Raw genomic sequence first — 12,071 nt, 5'->3', positions numbered from 1 at the left:
TTTGAAAATTCCCATATTAAAAAGTTTAAAAAAAGAAAGTCAGTGAGTCAAGTATTCATCACTCAGTGCAATGTTGCCTTCTATCAGTCACGTGATTATAATTTACCTGTTCTAATGGGAGCTTTGAGGTCCAGGTAAGATCCAGAAGATTCTTCCTCTGACTTTTAGGGGCATCTCTCAGACGTAAAAAGAGTTCTTGTGCATTCAGATTACATAGCTGACACACGCCATGTTCAATTTCAAATACTTTGGCTCGCAGGTAACTGTTATTAGATCGAATCCAAAACTCCTCCTGACATTTCAGAGAGCAAAACCGTGAATCCCAAGCACTTGCTTTATGCTCTTGCTTACTCTGGCAAGTGGGTTGCTGACAGAGAAGGCAAAGTGGATTTCCTTCATTATCCACAGCTTGCAAATAGCCTTTGGATGTAGAAGGTTTCACAGTGAGATCAGCTTGGGCTGTGCTGGGATTTAGAAATGGGACACAAGCTCCATCTTCAAAAAATTCTCTAGAATGAGCAAAATATTGATTAGGTAACTAATGAAGGCTTACTCTATTCAAAGTAATTTTTACTTCATTTAAACGTCTTCAAAGTTTCTATACTGATAAGCAGTAAACATGGGGCCCACAGATTTTGTGATTCAGTGTGGAAATGAAATAGCTACACACACTACTCCACGGCAAGTAAAAGAAAGAAAGTTGTGTTCAAAAAAATAAATTTGCAAACAAATATGCTGCCTCTCTTGGGAACTTATATGTCTTCAAGTTACACACTCAGACTCTCGAGAAGGAAAATGAGAAGTTAGAAAATGCTTCTTTAGGCTGGGAAAGGACAGGGTGATGGAAAACCTCAGCTAAAGTTAGTGGCTACCCTGCTCTCTAGATGTGTCAGGTCACACACCCCATTAGGACCGAGAGGCCGTTACCAAGGCTTCCAGGAACACTCTCTTCCGGCCTCTGCTGGCCTTCAGGAAAAAGATCATTCATATCCATTAAGTGACAGAGCCAGGGAGTTAATAGTGCTGATAGGAATTAGAACAGGAGACTTGCTAAATACGCACCTCCTACGGGTAAACTCTGAGTCGACAGAATTAAAATTAGAGATGAAACATGGTAGGACATAAACTCCATTTGTTAGAATAAAAGGAAAAGGTACATTACTCAGTTTTGTTGAAAAGTCCTACATGGAAATTACAATAGCTGCTTTGCTCATTTTCCATGGCTGTTTGTTAGAGTGTTAAAAGAAAAACTTTTTATGATAGTAAGAACTCAAGACTGGGGACAGAGCCCAGATTTGACCTCAGTTCTGCTAGCATCTGGTGGCCTGGGGCAGGTCACTTGACCCACCTGCAGGATCCTTCTTTACCTCTAATTTCTAAGATGAGGGCATCAGGAGCCGCACAGGGCTGCTAGGAGGATAGAAGAGCTATTACATTGTAAAAGCTTTTTGTAACCTGTAAAGTGGCCACACAAAGGTAAAGTATTATTACAAAAATGAAAGCGTAAATTTAAAGAAATAGTACTACTATGCCCAACAAGTAAAAAAAAAACCCTTACTTTGTAGAAGGGCCCCCTGGCCTGGACCCCTTTGTGATCAGACGGACATGGCCCCCATCATTCTTCACCTTGTCCACTGAGGCTACAGCAACATCTTCTTTGGTTATGTATCTAAAACAAATACATGTGAAGTAGATTTCCTCTCTCCTGTAAGAGTTTCTCTATTTCATGTTCACATTTCTCCTTGTGAAAGCAATAGGAGAAAAAGAAATATATGAGTCTATTCATTGTGCTAATACTTAAATTAGGGAATGGAATTTTTTCCCTCTACATTGGTCTCCACATGTAGGAAACACATCTCTTTGTTCCAAATTAGTTTTCTCAAGATTTATTTTTCTAAGAAATTCAAGAGTCATTCAATATCCTTTGGACAAATTTTCACTTAGGGGGAAAAAGGCGTGGGTGTAGGAATAAGAAATGATCAAATACATGCACCACTGATAGCCGTAAGTAAACTGCTTGCCAAGCTGTGCAGAAAATCTCTAACTGGATTTTCACCTCCCTATTGGTCTTCTCTTCAAGGCTCCTCACATCACCTTAATCAGTTATAACAGTGTATCAGTGTATTCAGATAAAGTGATTCTCTTTTTAGTTAACTAGATTCAATCACATTGTCTATAATCTTAAGGTTGTTTCCATTATTATCAGCTCATATAGAGTTTATGGAATCTTCCACTGAAATAAAGCCATTCTTGATGTGGGATTCAGAACCTTATTACACAACACTGTCAATACCATACATAATGGTTTAGGGACTGGAAGTAAAGAGGAAAGTTATTCCAATTAAAGGTGACGGGGGAATTTAAGTAGGTGAAATGCAATTACCCAATTAATTCCTTCTAATTAGCATGGCCTAGTTTCTCTAGTAGTTTACACCTATTGCAATTTTCTTTAAAAATTACTTTAAACATGCATTTTTTTCATATTCTCAAATACTTCTTCATTTGGTAACTTGACAATAAAATTCAAGTTAAATCACAATGGAATTGTGCAGTTACAGGTAAAATTTTAGAAATTTGCTTTTATGTTGTTGAAGTAGATTTAGTAATTAATAGAATTCCTCCTTTTTATAAAGTAGTTTATTAATTTTTTGATGAGGTGATACATGCACATAGTTCACAATTTTAAAGGCACGCACTGCTTTATATGGTGAACAGTGTTTCCCTTCCATTCCCATCCTTTTCTCCCCCCTTCCCCAAACTATCTCTGTTGCCAATTTTCAATACATCCTTCTAGAAATAGTTCATTTTTTATGTGTATAACTTTTATTTCTTTCTTTGTATTTTTATGGACATACAATTCACATACCATAAAATTTACCATTTTCAAGTTTACAATTCAGTGCATTTTAGTATATTCATAAGGCTGTACAACCTTCACCACTATCTAATTCCAGAACATTTTTATCACCCGAAAAAGAAACCCATAGCCATTAGCAGTCACTCCCCATTATACTTTTTATTTTTAAAAACAAATGGTGGCATAATATACACATTAATCTTCACCTTGCTCTTTTTACCTAAACATACATCTTGGAGATCTTTCCATATTAGCACACATAGAATTGTCCTATTTTTTTAAATGGCTGCATGTTATTTCATCATTTCGACAAACCATATGATGTATCTTACCAGTCTCCGATTAATGTCCATTTAGGATGTTCCAGTCTCTGCTATCACAAACAATGCTGTACAAAATATCCCCATCCCAAATATCCCTATTTTCTACACAAGAAGTAGCTGTAGAATAAATTCCCAGAAGTAGAATTGCTGGGTCAAAGATCTTGGGTGCTTTAAATTTGGACAGATTTTGACAAACTGTTCTCCTCTGGTTTTGTACAAATTTATACATCCACCAGCAATGGAGAGCCCCTGTTTCCTCACACTTTCACTAGCACAAGGTATATCAGTTAAAAATATCTCTGCTAATGGTGATAGGTATCTTGTTATAGCTTTACATTTGCATTTCTTCTGTTAAGAGGAAGGATGACTATCTTTTCACATGTTGGCATTTCTACTTGTGTGTCTTTCTTAAAGCAAAAAAAAGAATCACAGTGAATTCTTTAAGTATTCTTTAACTTGCCCTTTTAGCTCCTAAATTCCCTCCCCCCTCCTATCTTCAACCATTTCATTCCCTTGACAAAAGCACTTTGCTAAAGTATTCCAGCATATTCTAAAAGAACTCAAAAGCTTCTAGCTTTGATGGGCAATGGGATATTAAGCCTTGCCTCAGGGATTATTCAATGTTTAAAAGCTTAGAAGCTTAATTTAGTAACTTTAAAAGATGCTGAGAAAGCTGGGACTTCCCTGGTGGCGCAGTGGTTGGGTGTCCGCCTGCCAATGCAGGGGACATGGGTTCGAGCCCTGGTCCGGGAAGATCCCACATGCTGCGGAACAACTAAGCCTGTGTGCCACAACTACTGAGCCTGCACTCTAGAGCCCACAAGCCACAACTACTGAAGCCCGCGTGCCTAGAGCCCATGCTCCGCAACAAGAGAAGCCACCGCAATGAGAGGTCCACGCACTGCAACGAAGAGTAGCCCCCGCTCGCCACAACTAGAGAAAGCCCGTGCGCAGCAACGAAGGCCCAATGCAGCCACAAATAAATTAATTCATTAATTAAAAAAAAAGATGCTGAGAAATCTATTCAGAGATTTAAGAACTAAAAATAACCAGAGGTTACTTCCTATGAGAGGTTTAAGTACAAATTTTTGGAAACCACAAGAAATGGATCAATCAACCCCAAAGTGGGTTGCTGGCAACTTTTCAAACGTAGCTGCGTTACCAATATTTAATTTTCCATTGAGTTTTGCCAAAATGTTCATGTAAGCACACCAACTTTCAAAAGGATTATGGTAAATCCGAATTTTGACAGATAGGGAAGGAAGAATGCTGTCTACTCAAGTAATTCCTGGATGGGGGTGATCGGAGGAGATGCCAAGTTTTGCAATAAAAGAGGAGTGAGTTGGAAGGTGGCCTGAACCAATGAGAAGAGTGGTGGGCTCGGGACTTCCCTGGTGGTGCAGTGGTTAAGACTGCGCTCCCAATGCAGGGGGCCTGGGTTTGATCCCTGGTCAGAGCACTAGATCCCACATGCATGCCACAACTAAGGAACCCGTCTGCTGCAACCAAGACCCAGCACAACCCAAAAAAAAAAAAAAAAAAAAAGAAAGAACAGTGCTGGGCTCTAGGCTGTTGACTTGCTTTAGAGATCAGCTGTGGCTAGAGGATAAATTTGGCATTCTAAACCCACAGGTTTCCAAGTGAATCAGACCTGCCCTTTGACAAGTAGAAACCCGCTTAGGAACCTAAACAATGGCTGGTGATCCTGGCTTCTATTTATATTTAAGAGCGAGCTGCTCAAAAGCTGACTACAAACTCTGAGCTTGGACGCAGCCTGCAAATGAGTGGATGCCACTGGAGGATGATCACGTTGGGAGTTCTAGCCGTTGCTTTTGGGAGAATTCCTGAAAACTAGTATATATGTGTCTTTATTCTGAAGCCATTCCATCTTTTCAGAGATGAATCCTCTAATCTTACACCTAGAAAGTAAAATGTGGCTGCTGGTATGGCAGCTGAGCCAAGAACTGGATCTGGGGAGTGTAGTTTCCAGTATAACGCCTCTCCCTTTATCTCCACTGAGGTTGGTTTTTCCAAGACTGGTGCCTCTCTCGTTCAGTTTCTCTATAGAGGACAGTGGGAAGGCAAGGCATCCAATGTCTAACTGCTCCTCATATAGACTTCCAATCAATGCTGTTGTGTAGCCCCATCTTTCATACCTGCTTTCAGAGAGACACAGTTACTCCAGTTTACTGAGACTTACTGGGGTTCTACAGCCAGAATCAGCATGCTTCCTCAAAGCATCCCCCTCTGCAGGTGCACATGTTTCATTTTCATGGCTCTGCTAAGTCCATGTCCCTGGAGCCCCCTCTCTCCACCTCTCTTTCATCAGTGACCAAGGTCTCTAGATCTACTTCTGTAACACATCTCTTTACTCTCTTTCCTCCATTCCCATTTCTAACGCCTCAATAAAAGCCCTCATCTTTTTTCTCCAGGTCTACTGTAATAGTCTCTTAACTTCTGTGGTAAGCAGAATTTTAAAGATAGCTCCCCTAGGAGTCCTGTCGCCTGGTATTCAATTGAACACTTATCTAGGTAATGCTGTAAAGGGATGCTGCAGATGTAATTAAGGTTACGAATTAGCTGACCTTAAGACAGGGAGCAATTCAAAGCACGAGAAGGATTTCACACACCACTTCTGATCCTGAGATGTAGGGGCCCATGTGCTAGAACTAAAAAGAAGCTGAGAGTGGCTCCCAGTCGACAGTCAGCAAGGAAACCTAAGTCCTACAGCCACAATGAACTGAATTCTGTTAACAACCTGAATGCGTGTGGAAATGGATTCTTCCCAGACTATCAGTAAGAGCCCAGCCATCTTTTTTTCAGCCTCGTAAAATCCAGAGCAGAGAAACAAGTAGAGCCAACTCAGACTGCTGACTTAAAAACCGTGAGATAATAAATTTCTGTTGTTTTAAGCTGCTAAGTTTGTGGTAATTTGTCACGGCAGCCACAGGAAGCTAATGCCACTTGTCTCCCTTCGAGTCTTGCCCTTTCAGTCTAACCTTCTAACTGCTGCCAGAGTGAGCTCTTAAAATACAAATCTGATTATTTACTCTGCTGCTTGTTAACATAGTTTTATCTTTAATATATCACCTACATATATTTTAATAAATAACACTGTGTGTCTGACTTGGTTTTATATTGATTTTATGACTTTTGCTTTTACACCTGACCAGCCGTCTTTCTGAGGTGGTGCTTCCATGTCTGCTGGAGAAGAAACAATGGGGCATGCTGTAAATTCAGTTAGGAAGGGTATTATGATCATGTAAAGAGAAGACCAATACTTCAACTAAGACTATGGTTATAAAAATGAAAAAAGGAGAGGACTGCAAGTATTGAGAAAAATAAAATAGGCATCGTGTTTTTTGTTAAGTGTGTGTGTATATGTATGTGTAGGTTTGTGTGTGTATGTATAAATACACACATATATTTTTAATGTATTTTTTACATAAAGCAATACACACTCAGGGGAAAATTCAACCAGTATAAAGAGTTGAGGCGATAGTTCAAAACTGGCAGCTCATGGATATATCCAACGAGTCAAAAGGCTTTATTTGACTCTTACAGTGTTTTATTTTTTAATCTGAATTTGAGTGACGTTAGATGGGTTATGTACTTTCTAATTTGCTATAGTTCTGTTCCCTACCCCTTCCTTTTCTAGTTTTACACCTGATCTCATTCATTCATTTACAGTTCCTTGCTTTGTTTTTACTCACATGAGTTTGTAATCCCAGCAAAAAGTATAAAGTGCCTACCATCTCCACAAATCCTCTAATCATATGGTGTAGAGTAAAACTTCTCAACAGTGCACTAGTGACATTTTGAAATCAGTAACTATTTGTTCCTGTTCACTGCAGAATTTTTAGCAATATTCCAGCCTCTACCCACTAGATGTTCCCAGTTGTATCCCCTAATCGTGACAATCTAAAAATGTCTCACAAGACTGCTACCCAGAGAAGAAACTGCCCCTGTTTGAGAACAATGTCCTAGAGAAACCTCTGATACGTGTTTCTAAGGTATCCTCCCCGACACTTACTATGTCAATGATAGCAATTATATGTTTGTGTCTCCATCCTTTTTTATACTTATCTTTACCCTTAACAATTTATCACAAACATCGTTCCTTGTTCTCGCATGTGAATACACCACAGCTCTATTTGGAAACGGCTGAAGAGATTTTCACAGTATTGCAATATAATGTAGTTAACCAGCTGCACCCCTTCACATTGCATTGATGGATTTTTTTCACCTGTGTGCATGGAAAAAGCTAGAGATCATAAAATGATGGAATGTGAGGATGAAGAGAGATTACAGGTATATGGAGACAGCAAGAGCTAAAGGAAGAGGCTTTTTCTGCCAATGCTGCTGTTGGGTTTGGTGCTTTGTGATCTCTTCCAAAGCAGGAGTTGGGGTGTAGAATGGCTGACTGCTTTTCCTGTGAATCTTTGCTTCATGCTGAAAAAGAGTCTACAGAGAATGGGGATTTCAGATCACACAAGGGGATGCCTGAGTGAGGCAAAGACGATGATGATGCCAAGAAAGGACAGGTAGTGTACAGAGAGTAGAAAGGGACCTATAATGATAAAGGCAAGACAGTTACAAATGTGAGACATTTAACCTTTCCTATTACTTTGTTTCCAACCATGGGTATGAAAATTGTTAACCTTCTGCTAACTTGCCTGGTAGTACATCAAACAGAACCAGCTCCCATGCTGCATGGCACCCAAGATTCACACTCCAAGAATGAAGGGCAGATGGGGCCCAGAGGCAGGTTCCACTGTTATATCAGGGAAATGTTTTCCTCTTGTCAACCAGTAGCCCAGGCTGGGCAGGTCACAGGTCAGATCAACCTGGGACTCTGGCCTCTCTCTTGACGAGCAGGACCCATAGTGAGCAAGACCCAGACAACTTGAATCCTTTCCAGCAGATATGATCAAGTTCACAAAATATAAGCTGTCATTTGATGTATAATTTTCTCTTAACTCATCAGGATCTCATTAGTGGTTAATAAAATGCCTTAGACCCTCCGGTAGAAATAACCATGACAAGTAATAAAGTACGAAATAAAGACAGACAACTCATACCTCCTGGTACTGTTTTGTTTGGTTTGCTGCTTTGTGATCTCTTCCAGAGCAAGAGTTGGGCTGCAGAACAGCTGCCCACTTTTCCTGATCATCCTTTGCTTCATAGCAGTTAGATTACTCCATTCTCGAACAAACCTCAAAATCTGGCAGAAAATGAGATAATGAAAAGAGTGTACAGCTCGCCAGGCATCTTCCTTTGAAAGTGAGGCTACTTATAACATCTGAAAATGGATGTTTTATTATATCCCCCAAATAGGCTTTGAGTTTCACAGTTTAAGGCTTTCTTCAATTTGATGCAGTTTTCCTATCTTTATTGTGAACTATCTATGGCCAGTTCTGCACAGGTCTCGTTTAAACCATAGACTCTCTAAAGGCACCCTTCAGGACACTCAGCCTATGTCTTTAATGCACACAGAGACCAAAAGTGGTCTGGCTGTTGGAAGGACACACCCCACCAGTGGCCGAGGCAAAACTGGTCTTGGGGACAGTGGGTCTTGTGGTGGTGACAGTCACAGTGCAACATCTGAGCATCGCTTGTACCTGACTACCTAAATTCTCACAGGAAAGAAGCCATCAATAATAAATCCGGCACCTTTTATTAGGGTTACCATTACTCTTACTTTATTGGTCAGTTATAGGTAATTGGCTATTTTCTGGCAATCTGAGAATCAAGATTACATGATACCAAAGAAAATAGCTCATGGCTACCTTTTCCTTTGAGACAGGTGCAGCCAACCAGGGGCAATGTTTCATTTCCGCTCAAAGGGCAAAAACATAATCACTATTTTCTTGTAAAAAGTGGTACACTGCATGCTGGCTCAGCCCCTGCGATGCTGACCCTTCTTAGCAGTGAAGATAAATCAGCCACAGAGGAGAACTAAGGCCTCCCCAACGGGTATGTGGCCTGTGGCTGCACACAGATGCTTGCAGCAACGAATGGAGTCACCCCACGTGGTATTTATCCCTGCTCTCAGAGCTTGTCAGTGTTAGAACTTAATCTACAAAGATAAAAGGTGATTCTGTCAGATACAGACATCACAGTTGCTAATCGTGTGAATGAGAATTAAATGATGTGGGGATGATTCTATACACAGAAACAGCAAACCTAGGTGTCATCATTTGCCAAGGAAACAGATTTCATGTTTATTCTTAGCACCAGGGTAATTCATAGGCACTGCCTGGACTGATTAAAATGCAACCAGTGATTTGACTCTGCAACGGGCCACAAAGTGCTCTGCTTTTATTAAACTCGAAAAAGGTCATTAAAATTACTCAACAAATTTTCATTTAGAACAAACGCGCAGGACTGTTCTTACCAGGGAGCGATTTTGTTTCAGCTGAAAGCTTGCTGGTAAATCTTCCCAAAGGTCTAATTTTATATCCAAAGGAATGAAATTACAGTTCATCCGGTTTCCATCCTGATTATGGATTAGGAAGGCAATATTAATACATTTTGTCTGTAGGCACTAATAATTATTTTAAAAGTAAAGAATTCTATTATGGCATCGCATGCCCAGTCTCCTAAAAGATAAACTGAGGAGGCTCATTCTAGACAAGATTCCACCCACACAGCTCCCCTGAAAGAATGCTGAGTGGAGAAGGAGGGCCAGGCTCTCACGGCCTCTGGGTGTCCTCACTGCATTCAATCTTAAGGGCAAACGATCCCATGCAGAGGGGTGTGGTCAGTCAAATACGAGGTTTAAACATGAAGTATTTCTTTTACAAAGGGAAAGAAGAATCTTTGTATACGGAAATCTACTGTATAAACAATAGTTGAACCCACATTCTATAGAATTCTCTCAGCCAAAAGGTAACGTTACAGTTCCCACATCACTTTGGGGGAAAAAACATACAAAAAGTACTTACATAGTGATTAAAAGTTTAGATATGTAATCGTTACTCTAAACTCTGCATTAGACACGGGATTCTGGCTGAAATGAACAGTTCTTTAGAGGTATACTATTAACATGACATAAGATGCTAAACATCTGTTACTGCTCTTCCTTTTAAAGGGTGCTCTTTTAGGCACTGAACTAGGATTTTTATCCAAATTTCTGTTTCTAGATTTTATTTCAGATCTCCTAAGGTAAAAAGGAAAGCTTTCATCCGAACTCTCCTGTAGCTGTGAAAATCCCTGTTGACATTTCATCTGCTTAGTGTCTCAGGTTTAGAAAACTGATTGAACAACATTTCATGGCAAGGGGACATGTAAGTATTTAGAAGAGTCATAAAAATGCACTTGAGACTAGTGCACAGGCGGGGGCGTTTGAGCCAGAATGTGGGTCAGGGAGGCCACGGTATTTGCCCGGCGGTGGGCACACTCCACTCTACCAGGAGTTTGCAGTTTCTCTCCGGTCTCCACCCAAGGGGGAAACACCCTGATCAGAGATGATCCAGGATGCAGAGGCTTCACTGAGAGTAAGAAGTTTAAGGGCTTCTGAATTCCTGTATGTGCTCTGCCTGGGGTCCGCCTTCCGGCTTCTGGACCTTCCAGCCCCTGGGGGATCCGTTCTCTGTTATTCTCAGATCATGTAGACATGATGGTCTGAGAAGCACAGCCTGGAACTCCCCATATGAGGGGACAAGGAAGCACAGGCACTTAGACCTGTCTCTAGGTGAGCAGAGGGGTCCTTGGTGCTCCCCGAGTCTAGAGGTTCCACATGGTGGACCAAAGTCCAAGCCTTTAAGGGGAATGTGTCCTGTCTTCATTCTCAGTATCGCTCTTGGTGGTGGTCCTACAGTGGAGGCTGCCTGGGGCTTCTGGTATTCAGGATCCTAGCCATCTCTAATCTTCTAGCAGTATCTTCTAATATTCAGTTAGAACTGAAGATTATTACGTGGTACACCATCTATCTGTATCTAATATTTGGTTTAGCAGAAAACCCATAACTGTGTTTGGGCAGCTCCAAATAAGTTATTTTTAAAAAGGCATTCTGAGAATTCCCTGGTGGTCCAGTGGTTAGGGCTCCACATTTCCACTGTGGAGGACAGGATGGGTGACGGTTCTAGCCCTGGTCGGGGAACTAGTATTCCGCATGCTGTGTGGTACGGCCAAAAAACAAAACAAAACAAAACAAGACCAAAAAGGCATTCTTTCAATAGGGTGACCCATGAGTTTAAAAACGCACAAATACTATTTTATGATACTTATGAAGATTAGAGGTTTGAAACCGTAGAACAAACAAAAGTGTTCATAATCTTAGCAATTTTTTCTCTCAAACACTCACACTAGTTACTCTCGACCAAAGATTCTCACATGGTCTGCAAGACCCTTTCAGAAGATCCAGAGAGTCACAAGAGTTTTATAGTAATAGTACAACATCATTGGCCTTTTTCACTCTCATTCTCTTATGAATGTACAGTGAAGTTTCCCATGCACAGGCATATCTGAGAATCCCACTGTCTTCTACTGAGACTTCAGAGGAAATTGCTAAAACTGTAAAACAATGCCACTTTCCTCACTGAACACTGTTTTTGTTTTGTCAGATATAATTAGTTTTCATAAAAATATGCTTCTTCTATAAATATATAATGGACTTACTCTTAAGCAAATATTTTAAAGTGTTTCCATTTTAATTTCAAACAGTAAACATCAATAAATATAACCCACATAAACAAAAGCTCTTTGGGTCCTCAACAAATTTTAGGAGTGCAGAGAGGTCCTGAAAAGTCTGAGTGCTGCTAACCCGGGCTATGGCGGGAATAGGAGCAATCCTATTATTAAAGCTTCCTAGGGTTTACTCCACACGGATGGGCAGGCTTAGGCTTCTGTAAAGACGCTACTGCTGCTGTAGCTGCAGGATCAGTGCA

The 12,071-nt window shown here is 40.6% G+C and overlaps 1 protein-coding gene across 5 annotated transcripts in view; it reads right to left on the bottom strand.

Annotated features, from left to right (window-relative positions):
* The window catches only part of ZRANB3 (zinc finger RANBP2-type containing 3), a 275,954-nt gene that overhangs the window by 7,439 nt on the left and 256,444 nt on the right, over positions 1 to 12,071 (bottom strand). For all 5 annotated transcript variants that reach the window (XM_032638607.1, XM_032638608.1, XM_032638610.1 and 2 more), the window contains 4 exons: positions 9,578 to 9,679; positions 8,262 to 8,404; positions 1,559 to 1,669; positions 107 to 509 (listed from right to left, as the gene is read on the bottom strand). In XM_032638607.1, coding sequence (XP_032494498.1) covers positions 107 to 509; positions 1,559 to 1,669; positions 8,262 to 8,404; positions 9,578 to 9,679 — 759 coding nt within the window. The remainder of the gene's footprint in view (positions 1 to 106; positions 510 to 1,558; positions 1,670 to 8,261; positions 8,405 to 9,577; positions 9,680 to 12,071) is intronic.

This window comes from Phocoena sinus, chromosome 7 (assembly GCF_008692025.1).
Source record: "Phocoena sinus isolate mPhoSin1 chromosome 7, mPhoSin1.pri, whole genome shotgun sequence".
Taxonomy (NCBI): Eukaryota; Metazoa; Chordata; class Mammalia; order Artiodactyla; family Phocoenidae; genus Phocoena; species Phocoena sinus.
This window is presented reverse-complemented; position numbering and strand designations above follow the sequence as displayed.